General features: G+C 34.8%; 1 protein-coding gene across 8 annotated transcripts in view; it reads right to left on the reverse strand.

Annotated features, from left to right (window-relative positions):
- Positions 1-15,453, reverse strand: part of LOC100743683 (AMP deaminase 2) — a 33,647-nt gene extending 18,194 nt beyond the window's left edge. Inside the window, exons 1-4 of one of the 8 annotated variants that reach the window (XM_024370992.2) lie at positions 14,024-14,248; positions 12,337-12,423; positions 11,459-11,595; positions 827-1,004 (exon numbers count right to left, since the gene is read on the reverse strand). In XM_024370992.2, coding sequence (XP_024226760.1) covers positions 827-1,004; positions 11,459-11,595; positions 12,337-12,423; positions 14,024-14,040 — 419 coding nt within the window. In that variant the 5' untranslated portion in view covers positions 14,041-14,248. Of the gene's footprint in view, positions 1-826; positions 1,005-1,743; positions 1,860-5,675; positions 5,936-7,506; positions 7,626-8,562; positions 8,630-9,611; positions 10,095-11,458; positions 11,596-12,336; positions 12,424-12,984; positions 13,091-13,176; positions 13,195-14,023; positions 14,249-14,287 lie in introns of those variants that run through there. The other 7 variants (XM_024370995.2, XM_003493348.4, XM_024370994.2 and 4 more) reach the window with 7 other exon arrangements.
- Positions 15,454-15,466: the final 13 nt, after the last annotated feature.

Genomic DNA, 15,466 nt, shown 5'->3' on the forward strand with positions numbered 1-15,466 from the left:
TTAAAGAATGACCTCGTTCCAACGTTGAATTTTCATGAATTCTGGAGCAAGGAAATCGATTTATCAAACTGTTCAACAAACTCGTAATATCATCAGTTTTCAAACATTTACAAGAATAATTACCATTTTTATAAAATTGCAGTGAAAACTGCTCAAACATAAGAAAAAAGTTTTCAGGTAATTACTTTTGACCTAGGTAATATAGAAAACCTTAAGGTATTAGTCAGATATATATATATAGAACATGGTTGAAGAATTATCAGTACCGATAATGAAATCTATATCGATAAATAAACATCTCTACATCGAATCTATAGAGTTATTGTGACATGTTTAAGTGGACTAATTGGATAAGTAAAGATTACACGTACATATTTGAACATGCTCTTACAATTCTTTAATTTAATTTACAGTATCATAAAAGATAAACGAAGAACATCGTTTTACGTAACCTGTAAGATAATTCGTAATAACGTCTGGATAAGCTCGAATAAATTGAATCAGAATAAGACTCATCCTAAATACATTTTATCGCTATCGCGAGTGGAAGAATACAAAAACCGACAGAACTTTCCAGTACAGTAACCGAAGTACTAAGAAGACCAGTAGGCGATCGTACTTCCAAATTTTCCACGTATGATTCGTACAATTTATGAACTGGCGTATTTCAGATCAAATTCGGCTGGACTATACCGTGGCTGCTCTCATTGCGTCACGTATAAACAAGTTTTATCGATGTCTGATTAGACGTCATCCGGTCGTACCATGATCACCAGCGTGAATCAAGGTTCATTTTTTAGAAGAAAAGTACGAACGCGTTACTTACTTGACGGTTAATTGCCTCTGTATGAGAAGCTTCTTCTCGATTTGTTCGATTGGAAATTGTGGCACCTCATAGGGGGCAGAAATTTCATTGGGCAATTCGTGCGGTACAAGTCTTAAGGAGGTTCCACCACCTGCACCTGTTCCGCCACCTTCCAGACCAAACACCGGACTTTCGCTTCCTGTAATGAAAAGCATGGTCCCTTTTTAATAGGAAAACGTTTACACTAAACGTATTATTATACCTCGAAAGCGGATGCAAAATGCCTTAAAACGAGTTTAGTCGAGTACAGCGGTTCTTAATCTCTGGTCCGTGGACCCCAAATGGTCGCAAACTCTTCACGGTGCGACGCTCACGCGCAACTTGTTATTTTACTACTCGAGTAAAAAATATTTAACCAGTTAACTGCGTTCGACGCGCTTACTCGTCGTTTTATTTACTTATCGCGCTAATTACACACCCCATAAGAGATTTTTAAAACTAAACTCCGCAGTTAACTGGCTAAGGAGTACGCGTACCTAAAAAATGTTCCAGGTGTATGTGCATTTATCTTTATTTATTTAGACCGAATATCTCCTCTGCAAATTTGAAGATCGTTGATGAGCGATTGACGAACGTTTTAAATATTTCAGGCCTGTTACGGATTCGAAGCTTGAATCAAGTGGAAACATTACTATATATACGCGACAACAGGAAATTATTTAGAATAAACGTGATTACCGAGAGACTAAGAACCGCTGGTTTAGCGGTACTACTTGGTTAACAAGATTGTACGCTTCTGTGTATGTCTAATGCAAATTGCTAAGTAAGTTTCAAGTAAGTGCGTAGTTCGTTGCTGTGAACTAGAAAACGCTTTCACTGTAACCGCCAATTATTTAACGTAAACGCAGCAAACATACACGTTGCATCGAGAAAATTACCATCGTTCCCCGCCTGCCCCGTTTTTTGCAACCATTCCGTAATAGAATTTCGCTTATATCCAGACAAGTAGTCAGTTTCGCTACCCAGCACCATCGTGCAGTTTTCTTCTGCTCGTCTAGAAAGATTTGCCAGAATTCTAATATCGAACATGATTTCCCCAATTTCTACTCGAATCTGTCGATCGTCTACGATAGTTGCAGCTTGTTTACTTGCAAATAGAACTCGATATCAATTAGTAAAAAAAAGTAATCGAATATGTATATGTCGTATCAGACATATTAGACTTGGGCAACTAAGTGGACGCAGATTTTGTCATTAGGTGGTATTGACGAAATCCGCAATCACTTAGTTGCCAACCCGATAGAAGATCCGAACGTTCGTTTGCTGACTGAGTAATTGCAAAAGAAAACGATAATCGTGATACTGGAACTGTCGACCTTTAACCAGTTAGCTGGTTCTGACGAGTATACATTTTAAGTACACGCTTTTCAAAGAAGTCGCAACAGTTAACTGGTTAATGTGTACCTAAATATATTGCACGTAATTAGTTGGAGCTGAAGCAACATGACAAAAATAAACGAGTATGTGTAACCGTGTTTCTATCTGAATAAAGGTAAACGTTAATATTGCTAAAAATATTTACATCTCTCGGTATTTGCAAAAACAAAGAATCTGGCACCGGCCACTGTAACTGGTTTGACGGTTTTACTATTAGGCAGATTCGATTTACGAGTAGTTTAAGAAGAGTAAACGATAATCTCAAATACAATAAATCCCTGCGCGTTAATCGATCGCCGAGAAGTCCCGATTTTCGACCACTTATAAAGAGGATTTGCTGTCCAAATTCGTTCTAAAGAGGCGAAGGCGAGTGATTTCGATTTCGCGTTACAATTCGCTATAACATTGATAAATTTTCTACCAAACGATAAACCTCGTTAAAAGAAGTAGCTTTTGTCTGAAAACTTTTCGTCTGTTTTCGATCTCTTGCGGCTCGCGAGTTATGTGTTTAATCAAAAAGTTCCTGGAATTTTGGAATTTCCCGGTGAGAAAGCGCCGACTGAAAAAAGAAAACGTTTGTTCGTTTGAGATCTACCACAAACATATACAATACATACAATAAATAGAAAATGTTGTAAATCACGGCTGACATCAAAGGGCGATATGTAATCTCATTTTCTGTTTACGTTATATAGTAATTTTACGTACATATTTAGATATAGAATTATAATTTCGTGTTTATGTTGTACGTTTTTTCTACGAAAATATTACTTGCATTTGTCGAACGTATCTCGAAAGTTGTACCAATTGTTGACATGTATTATATCGATAACGATATCGTATTTAGCTTTTCACCTCCGTGTTTGGAAGGAACAGTTTATGAACATGTACCTGTACTTAAATGAATAGCAATCACCCTGTATAATATGCGAGGCAAATCTCTAGTAAGTTTCATTTCTTCCTCTCATGTTCATAAAACCATAAATTTGCATAAACATGCAGAGTCTATTTCTAAGTCCGACCAGAAGTTGCAACAGCTTTTTGTTTACATATGCAATATTGAAGTCAAGTTAAATCAAAGTGTATGTTGTTCTTCAGAGTTCGAGTACTATTTTTGGGAATCCGAATCTTTCAACACGTTGCAGTTCTCTGACGCCAATACGCCAGCAACCTTGACAGCGTGACAATCGTTGTTTGATTTTGCTTTAATCATAAACGACGTAAACCAAATTTACACACGTTTATAATATTTCCTTTTCTGAAACGAAATTCTTTGTTTCAAGCTGGAGGCTATATGCGAGAGCATTCTCACAATGTGTACCCAATTTAATCACCTTTTGTAATTTGCAGCTTTTATAGTCAACTTGATAAACAAAGTAATTGAAACCATAAACGATAACTTTAATAAACTAAATTTTTAAAGTTATGGCGTAAGAATTAATATCTGCCTCTGAACGATTTTGATTGTGAATACTATATAGGACCAACATTTTTTACGTTACTGGTAACCATTATCGATGACGAAAATTGTTTTTCTTTATGAATAACCATTATTGACAAGAGGAATTGTTTTCAGTCACGACTCACTATTATCGGTGACAGAAGTTTCGTTTGTCTAGGTTAAGAGTAATCAATATCGATGGCTGTATGTACATAACCAAGACAGATGAATCTTAATATTTTTTTTTACAACTTTATTCCTCGAAAAATTTCTGCAAAATTTAACGATAGCTGATTTCCATTTAAATAAAAATTAACTTCCTCTCGATGATTTTCTTTTTTAATTTTTAAAATAATTGTTACTTTCGTCCTCTAATCGAAATATTACTTCTTACGAGTAGCACGAAATGGAACTTGCGGATCAAAATTGATTCTAACCTTAATTACACCAAGCCCGAGTGACAACGCTTATATAACATCTAGTTCGTTCTGAATAATTCAGCGCGATTAAAGAAAACGTAATGTTTCGAACGAAAGTTTAATTTAGGATTAAACTAAATTTTAACAGAAAGTGGAAACAGAGAAGTGAAATAAATGAGCGAATGATATTATATAGATATAGAGGGAATTCTATCGGTTTAGGTTTAAGATAACGGCATTTTTTAATGAGATTTTTATTTTAAATTCCCGAGAAAGCAGTCAACCTTAAACAAGCCACTGCTTTCGTGACAAACAAAGCACATGTCTCACAACTATTGCGAAACGCAGGATACGTATTATCACATATACGTAGGTATACCATGAAATGAAAATACGATTCAGATCACATCGCTTGGTTATTTACATATGACGAAAGTAACCTGTATGTACCCAATATGTATATAGTTGGTGGAATGTTTATGTTGGAAATTACGCTACACAGGTTACACATATCAAACATTTTATAGGATAGTTAAAAGTTTGTTTTGAAAATTTTCTTTGTTTTCTTTGTTTTGAAAATTCCTAGACTTTTTTTGACAAATTTGATGGGACCTATTCGATATATTAACACAGACATTTTTTGCGGAAATAACGCACGATCAAAAGGTTATTCTGGATTTAAAATATTCCATTCATAGGACTGATAACTCGATAAAGTTGTCACGACCCATGACTTACGTCAAATTTACAAAACCAGATGCGCAGTATTAATAGAACAGAACGTGGAGAACAGCATGAGACAAAAGGGCAATGGCTGTTTGCACGCGTTAAGTACAATGAATACTTTTTTGCCTTATGCTGTCTGCCACCTGATATAGACAAGTAATTTTGCCAATGCACAGTTCCCAGCCGTAACAAACTGTCGGCTCACACTAACAAGAGTATGTCAACAAACAGACGTTTCATTTTTTGCGCAGTACTTCCGATTCAATCGCGAGTGTACTATTTTTGTTCTTTAAGCAACGATCTTCGTATACAAGTAGCTCTATTAGTTTGAGTCAGCGAAACCGATGTTCGTGAATAACTATTTCCAGAAAAAATGTCTGCTCGCATGAGTCATCCTTCGACAGTTTCATTTGGAGTGTATCCAAAATCTAGAAATTAGATATGTATGTACACAGACGATTACTAAAGATAAATTGCTTTGAATCGTTTACGTGTTTTCTTTAGTTACAGTTATAGATAAGATATGACACATTGGATTATTTTAATATCACGACTAAAGGGCAAAGTAATTGTAAATCAAACTAAAATCCTTCAAGTTTTTCTAATACAAAATCCTATAATGCTTCGAAAAAATACCACCATTAACCATGATGTCCGTGAAACGATATTGGTTCGTGAGGCAGTTACATGAATAATCAACGAGAAGATGAAAAACATGACTTTAACATCTGAGACAACGACGTCTTTTGCTTCAGCAAAAGTACGAGAAGTTCACACGTACATACAAAACTTATCGCACAGACGATCGACATTTCGAAAATCAGGATTCTGACAGGACAAATCTTACACAAATAAATACCACACTTTCTTTGCTTCTGGCCACTAATACTAATAACGATTTCCTCAATTATGATATCACAAAAACTCGGCAGTACACTGCCGTTTCCGAAGAAAGATGACACAAAACAGTTTTTCAGTTTTCCTCGTGTCAAATGCGTCAAAAAATGTGTCAAAAACGCGGGGACAAACTACAAAATAAAGGCGATACTCCTAGTTCGTAGTACAGAGGGCACTGACCACATTAACTGGTCGCGAGTATCGAATACACTGACTGTAGCGTACAGTTGGCACTTGGTAGACGTCGTAGAATCCGTACGCACGACCACACGTTCGCTGGTCTACATGCACGTCTCTACCTCTAACACTAACGCAACCGTGTTTTCTGGTAGCGCCGTTAACGCACGCACGCCAACATTGTGAAACAGTTCTCAAGAAGCGTTAGCCACCGCACGTTTTCTCATAACCTCATAAGATGTGTACACATTCCTTCCTTTTTGCTCATCTTTCGTGAATTAGCGCTGTTCATTCGTGCACAGGAATTATTCGTTAACATGTTAACTATGACGCGAATTGTACATCTCTAACGATGGCCACTAATGATGTAACAAGAGTACACGTGGAATTTTCATACACACACACATATATAGATAGATATACATATTTATATACATAATATTTGTACTTGGCTTGCGTATTCTCATTTGACCCACATTCTTCAAACTACGCATATAATTACGCACGATATGCATATATATTTATACACAAAGTATAACTATACATATACATACCACATGTGTAGTTTTAAAGAATGTGGGTCAAAAATAAGAATGTAATATATAATATACATGTCCTGATTATTATCGGCAACCAAAAGCATTTTGATCATTTATAACAGTTATTTCTAACCGAAGTCGGCTAAACTAACCTACTATTACTATCGTAAACCTAGTATTGAGTTAATAAAACTATCATGTAACATGCTTTTTGAATTGGACGTAAAGCCCCTACAATCTCATGGAAAAAGCAACAAATCCATTTATGCTAAACATGGGTGACCTTGGTTTCGCTATGAAAACGAACTATTTTCGTCGAATTCTTTTATCGTCATTTGTAGTATATTCGACACCATTAAAGTGCGGTTCAAAACATTTCTCGCTACATGGCCTCGCAAATAGCAGAAAAATAAAGTCGCGTTACGCGGATACCCTGCATACTGGTGATCTTTATCGGTCTACTGAGATGAGTTCTTCAAAGCCTTCTCTGTACATGCTGGTTATATAATTGTTAGCCAGTGAATTGCTACGAGCTTCTATTCTGTTTTTATCATATGTAGACATTTAATTATTAACAAAAATATGAAACTCTTCGTTTAGAATTCATTACTCATAAATCAAGTCCTGGCACTCGACCAAAGACTGGTCCTAAGCGCCAAGAAGCCGCTTTTCATGAACTAGATCGATAGAGACACTTGGCGCAAGTGTTTACAAATATGCGATTTGCAGATTTTTCATACGCCAAAATCATACGAATCATCCTCACTATGATTATATCATGCTTTTCATTTCTAAATTCAATTAACTTTGCCAAAACTTTAAATATCGTTAAATTGCTAAAAATAGAAGATTCCGTGGCTAAAATAGAAATATCTGCACTTTTAGATTTCAGTGATACGCCATTACACGTTCCAACGGTTTTAATTCAAGAAAGTAATTTGTATAACGAAATTTCGATAAGATCAATTAAGAAATTGTAAAGACAGCAAGAAATATTCTCATTTTGTGACTAAATAACGTTAGACTTACTTGACATAGGATATCTGTATCTGACAAAGATTTTACCTGTAAATAGACCTGTAAACCTGTGGAATAGACGACTCTAACTTCTGAGACACCCAGCTACGCGGATTACTCGTCAGCAAGACCGTCGGAAGATTTCTCACGTTGTACGCGAGGAGCGGTTATCCCTACTCTCACTGCCACTCTTAATAAAATCACAAGCTCGCGTATTCGCTAAAGACATATATGATAGTGGCAGTGGCAGTGGGAACACGATTAAGGGGGTCATCTAGCAATGGCAACTCTGCCGCGAGATACCCTAGTAGACAAAATAACTCGGATACCCACTCGTAGAGATACATTCGTATCTCACGAGATAAGATACATAGCTGAGAACATCGATGCCAGGGCTGAACTTGCTGAAAGTTCCAAAGCAGAAGCCAATCGGACGCCATTACATCAAGGCGATACCACCTGTATTGTGCATGTTGATTCGTTTAAAAATGTGATTTGTATATCTTCAGTCCTCGCATATGCAAACGTATGTACGTACCAAATATGGAACCTACAATTAACTCAATTAATTAATACAATTAAACACAATGAGCGTTGAGCGTGTGTAACATGGAACATGTCAATGATGCTGTTACTGCCAATCGTGTTGCAGAATTATATTTATTTTCTAGCTACCAGGTCTACAGACTGTACTAGACAGCGTTTTTTTTTCTCGTCGCATTTGTTTACATTTTTTACCGCGACTTCGAGATTCTTAAATCTTTGCATGGTATACAATATATTAGGTTGTCCGGAAGGTGTCTTTGTTTTACAGACACGTCTTTTACAACGATGCATAAAAATACAAACATGAAACCTAATCTGTCGAACATAGTGATCTGAATGTTATGATCTTTATTTTGATAGAACAAAATGGATCATACGTAATTCGATAAAATAATATAAAAAGGAAAATGTTGTGCTTTCCATTATTTCCTTATAAAACGAAAGGAACTTTTCGGCCGACCTAATATTAACATACTAATATCCTTTAATCTTGAAAAAAGGCATGTTTCTCTTCTTGGGAGATTTTTGAAATCAGCTGTTCCATTTAGATTTAGTCACCTTTTCTATTTAGATGCGATTTACTAATCGTTTCCCACGTTGATTCATACATGATTAGATTCCTTCTAGGAAATTACGAGAAATCTTTCAAACGGTAATTGCTTCCAGTTACTTAGCTTTGTCACACTTCTAACACGTCCACAGCACTTACGTAAAGTTATATCGAACGATACAGCTAGAACGTACAATTTCAGAGATGCAAAATTCTCAGAAGACCTTTTCTACAACTTCAGACATAAATTTTTTACAAGATCCTTCGTAAATAACGTTATAAAGGAATATGATCGAAAGGTTCGATTGTCCAAAATCGAAAAGTAGATGAATTGCTACAGCGATAAATTACTACGCAGTAGATATATCGATATCAGTGATGACAGAATAAATTATCACTTCAAGTACGTGCTTCAAACACTTTAATTGCAGAATACCACGAAAAGAATTGCTTTCTACGAAACTATTCAACCAATAGATAGTACACTTGGATATATGCACACCTCGACTACGCGAATGTCAATCGTCATAGATACTCGCGGAAAACTCCCTGTTTCTTACAGTACGTGGCGATAAGGCACAGATACCGACAGATTACGTGTGTTAACGGACGAAAAATAATATATGCCAATGTGTACATAAGGTAGCGATAGCGTATCGCGTTTGACTTTAATTTATCCACGTATTTTAGACTCGTCTTTCACGACAGAATAGTAGTCGATAATATGTTATTTAAAAGTAGAAAATAAAGAAGGTTGAACTCTTTTGAAACTGCGATTTATACATAAAATTTGATGATAAATATTAGCTAAATAACGTAAAAATTAATATAACAGGGATAGAAGTAAATAGTTGAAGGACAACGATAAATAATTATGATATTATTAAAAAAATTGTATCACTTACAAAGGTTATCTGTAAGCCATGTTTCTTACTTAGAGATATTAATCCTTACATCATAACTTTGAAAAATTCGTTTTATAATAGTTACGATGTCTGGTCATATATTTATACAAAATAAACCTAGCAACTCGTAAATAGAAAAGACCAATGTTTACCTTCATCCTCGAGATCTATGAGAAAGTTGGGTAGTCTCGGTAAGCAATGAAAAAAGTCGTTTTCCGTCGAGGTGACGCCTCTACTTGACATGATTCGATTTATATATGTATAACCGCCAGACGCTTCACGTAGCACTCACGATGCTAATTCGGGGTAATTTAAGTTCTAAAAATTGATACTGCGGTATATTATATACAGTATATGTTTATATTCTAGACAGACACCTTCGCGTGAAAGATGTTCTAACTTCGAAACGAGTTCACCAATTTACCAATATGCTTCGGCTGCTGTACCGAGTTCTTCGTCTTGGTTATTACGCTGTTCGTTTAACAACTGAATTTTATAACGTCAAGTTAACTACGGTTAGACTATTCCATGTTATGACACGACCGTGCTAACCGTTTAATACTCGAACAAATATTGCTCGTTATCCATTAGCTGCACACGAAATCCACAAAGCCACTCCAATCTATTACAGTTTTTTAAACGTTGAAGCAACCAAATGCATACACGTTTGTTTGACAGCCCAATGACCTTAAACGATAGACCGAACACGAGTCGTAGGAGAATTACATATGTAGTTGATGTGGCTTGTGATACGAATACACTAATAAGTAATACACTGCTTATTGGCAGAGAACTTTGCATTCATATATCGACCATTCACAACATGGAAAAACACTAGAAAATGTGACCGTCGCTTTTTCGTCGTTAAACAGGATAATTAAACGACTGCGAGTTATCTTCTCGTTTCTATTCACGTAGTAAAACTCTCGAACAGTCCAGCTAACGCAACAGTAAAGAGACAGAGGATGTTCGCACGATGGCAAAAATACTATTCAGCTTCGCGAAGGCGAGAAAGAGGACGACGTAGAACGCAAACGGGATGTAGGCTCTATGCCAAATTTCAAATACATTACCTGATGGTACAGTAGAACTTCATTTATCTGAACGAACGGTATAAACACGTGGGACCCACTGGAGGAGTGAACAGGGAACAGTAAAGCAACGAAAAAGAATTCATATAAACGCGTATCCTATCTGACCTTGTTTCTACTGCGCTAATAACGCTAAGAACATTTTTTGTTTCTTCAGAGATACTCTTAAATGTCCAACAAGAATTTTTCGTTTCCAAAAAAGTTCAAAAATGGTCAGGCGAGACAATGTTCGAACATATTTTACGAAGAGAGTAAGTTAACGGACGCACGTTGTTCGTGATGCATGCAGGATGCGAATGATCGATGCGAACGACGCGGCTGAAAAGTAAGTACGACAAGGAACGATAATAGGATAATTTGTCAATTCGAGCTATTATTAAGCTGCGAGAACATTTATTACGGAGACGCTCTGCACGCTATCAAAGCCAGTTAAAACAAAGCCGGTTGTTAGCGTCACACAACGGTTTATCGATCCTTAAAAACCTAAATGTTGGAAAGATAACAATTTTCACACCTATACACTTAAGCTTACAGCGCTAGCATAAGAGACAACATTATTGTCGAAAATGTTTATCCATATCTTGGATGAGTTAAAATTACAGCATCATATTTAATAAAATGTACTTTACGCCTTGATGGTGACCATACGGCAAACGCGTTAAAAAAATAACGCTCTTGGTATAACTAAAATGTTTTACTGTAAACAAAGTACAAATAATAATAGCGTAAGTACTTCAAATCTTCTGGTCAACAAAGTGGAATATGTATAGCTTATACTACAGTGGTGTGCAAAAGTTCCAGGTCATCACACGTATTAATTAATATTCGTTTGGTATATGTTTCTTTTCTAAAAGAATTCACACATATAGGAGCTCAATGACATGATAAAATATTACAATCAAACTTACGATCACGATGGTGGTCGACATTACGTGGCGTTGTCGAACTGTCGGCGTCACCTTCGCCGTCTAATTCGTAATAAATCCTATTGGTTCCACTATTCACGTCCTTCACGCCATTCACATCTACCAGATCTTCCATGCTTCTATAAACATGTACGTTTTGATTTTTCTCTGCGCACAGTGCAACATCAATTTATGTAGGTGAATATGCGATACCGTAACAAATTGCTGCAGATAAGGTACGAACTCGATAGTGTCATAAGAAACTATATGTTACTGACATCTATTGGCATATATACTTATTTTCCAATGAAACGTTTTTCGATCGAAATTCGACGTTTCATTCTCATAATATCAAATTTTTGTAGTCGCGTGAACGATATAAAATTTGATACACCTGATCCCGATTAATTGATATGTAAATGCTTTAATAAATATTATTAAGGCTAACGGTTAGGGTACTCGTGAAAATTATCTGGCTACATAAGATAGTCAAGAGTTTCGATACCCTCCGAGGTCAGGTCACTATACTGTGTTATACAAAGCATACGTTGTTGGTAATCCTTTAAACGATACAAAATTTAGCGTACTTGTTCGGATAGTTTTCAATGGTAATGTATATTATACTATAATGTGTATTATACTATATTTTGTTGAATGGTATATAATATTATATTTAACAGTATTCATAAAAAACGTACTTCATACTATTTACCTACGTAAAATCATTAAAACCATTATTATTAATTTATGGCGTTTATATCTTAGTTCCTCGTTGTTTATATCATAACGTTAATTAACGAAAATTCACGCAAAATCAATAGATAAGGTTATAATTAATGATGTTTTTTCTATGTGAAATTGATTTTTCATCCGGCACATACCTGGTCAAATTAATCGACCGTCCAAGTGATAAATCAAGCTTGTTAAAAGTTCGGGATCCGTTAAATTTCGCTATGATGAACGCAAATCTAAATCATGTTTATAAATCTTCATAGTTGTTTATCTTGCTGCTCATTTTTTACTCCACACATCGGTTTACGTAATAAATATAAGCAGAATTAAAAAAAATAAGATAACGAAACAGGGAAAGACAAAATGTAGAAAGCAATACACTACAAACGAAAAAGGTCGTTTAGTTATTATAGGCGAGTAACACTTTTCGAAATAAATTCATCGATCTATCGGTCTATTTGGTATGGTTACCTATGATTATGGTATATGTATATTAACTTTTCAAGATTATCGAACGTCATCTATCATCGTTTAAGAAGATATTCCTCTATGAACGATGCAAAATTTAACGATTTTCATGAATTAAAAAAAAAAATTTTTAATAAACGACGTAAAAATATAAATTTGTTACCGTTGACATAGCATGTAATATATGGAATAACCTATAAAAATTTCAGAGCAATCGACCACTTAATTTCTGAAATTTTATCTACGCTAGGTGAAAAAATTACGTTTCTAAAAAAACGCGTGTACATTTTACACTGGAAAAGTACTAAGCTTGCGAAAACATTACTTACGATATCAATCGCCGATCCCAGCTCCATACAAGACATCTCCAGCTTTCTCATACATATTTATCATCTAATTCTAGTCATAGAGCAATATCGCCTTAAACTTCTCCTCCTTCGTAGAAAATCCAGAACATTTTGTTTATTTTATGCATTTGCAAGGAGGCAGCACAATATACAGTAATGAAATGATACTCATACCTCCTAAAATTACTCTAGCATGTAATTTGCTGGCAGACATCCCAGACAATTATCAAAGATTGTAATATTTTGTAAATATACATACATCAGATATCTTATAAATATATACCATATAATATATGTAAATATTGTAAATATACATATAAATAAAAATAATTTATAAGTGCCGAACTCGAAATTGATGGCATCCAATTATAAAAAAACAAATCATTTAGTGTTTTTCGACGGCTTTTATGGACAGGAACATCATTATGCTGGAACCATATTCGTCTGATAGCGAATTAGATGTCTTTCAGAAGATTTTAAACTTACAAAATAAGAAAATCATCATATTAACGATCGAAGCGACGAATTAAAAGTATCAATAGTAAATATACTATTAATAAAATTGACAGTATTAATGGTAAATAGTGTAGCAAAGTAAAATAGTGTAAATAACAAAAATATTAATTGATAACAAATAACCTTTAAGTATATTGAAAGGCTAGTACATCAGAGGTCAATGAATTTATCTCGGAGTCTCTTATACACTTATAATTAACTGGACAAAAACATATACATATATATATGTGTAGCGGCATATAAAAGAAACGTTTAGACATCACCTAGCTAAGCAAAACTTGTAAATATCTCTATAAAACATCTTTTTTATGTTTCTACAAGTTTCATTTTAAACATTTTTCCGAATAATGAATAATTCGGTAAATAACTGCGTGGGAAAATTTAAGTAGGATACCCCATTTGTATCGTATCACATAAGACAAAATAACAATGAATTGGTTCGTCATTATTCAATCTGTTATCAAAGCGTTGACTCTCTTACACTTTCGCTATTCTTAGAGCTTACGGGTGAAACGTCAGCATGCGTTTTTTCTCTCCTTGAATTAGGAAAAACACTTCACTTGAACGACTTACAATAAAGAATTACATGTACGCGTTACACGTTGATCAAACCAACCACAAAGCACAATTTTCGGAACATCTGACGTTTGAACGAATGTATGTGTTCATGGAAACACTCAATTTGCCTTTTAGAGTAGCTTCCAAAATATAGTCACAACAAGGACATGAACGTAGTTTAATGATATATATGAGAAAAAGGTTCACATACATGTATTACTTTGTTACAGGATTTATCAAAGATGCAAAAGAAAAAACAATGTCGAACGATAGTTCTCGAATACACTTTTTGATAAAAAGAAAAACGCCACAGGTAAAACTTCCGGCACGCTGGAGCGTGCTGTTAGCTACCGACTGTCACTGCACGTTTCAGCCACGATGTGTCGCGTAGGATCGTACCTACCGTTTCGAGGACCTCCCTGTAAACTCGACAAGCGTATTATCAGGATTCATATAAACAATAAATATAATAATAAACACAATAAGACCTGCTTCATGATAGTAAATGTAGTTACACTTTATCTTCATTAAAGCGTATATTAATCTTTTTCAGAAACTGTATCTACAATTTCACATTTCCATTGCCCATAATAAAATAACCTCATTTGTAAGTGTAACCATTACTTGTTTATTAACACATAACCTACAAAATACGCAGAAATAGCAAGTAATTTTTACGATAAAATACACTTAATAAATTGACTACTGTTTTAAAACATTCAAACCCACTAATGAATAAAAAAATATCCCAGTTTACTATTGATTGATTTCAAAGTAAATATATCGTTTTAATAACTATCAGATCGTTGATTGTGGAATATTAAACATATGTTTAGTGTTCAATAGTCCAATACTCGAAAAATACAAAATTTTTCACCTGTAACCTTAAAAGTAGCAGAAACAAAGGAAACATACGGCAATGGGCACGATTGGTCGAGTGGCGCGACAGTGGCACACGACTGGCGCAGACTCGCGACTGTCGATCTGCGAAAATCCATATTTCGCGACGCACTATCACTGGTGCATCCTTTAAATATATTAAAAGATTACATCGCATAAAATTTGGGAAAAATATCTAATCGTTAAATTGTGGATTCTTATGCAAATTCATATTTTTGAGAATAGAATTAAAAAAGCAGAGCCTCGGTGGAAAATCGTTTTACCTACCAAGTATTATAGAAAGCACTATACCTTGGATATTATATGTATTTTATCATATGTGCGTTTTGTGCAAGTTTGCACTTACAAATTTCCTATGAATGCATAAAAATTCGCAAATTCTAGTAATTATAAAGGAACATTGACATTTCTAAACTCTATTTCTATCAAATGGCGAATGCTATAATTTGAAAGATTAATTATTTTGTAGATACCTATTTATATATCGAAA

The sequence above is a fragment of the Bombus impatiens genome, unplaced genomic scaffold (genome assembly GCF_000188095.3).
Source record: "Bombus impatiens unplaced genomic scaffold, BIMP_2.2 scf_1079, whole genome shotgun sequence".
Lineage (NCBI taxonomy): Eukaryota > Metazoa > Arthropoda > Insecta > Hymenoptera > Apidae > Bombus > Bombus impatiens.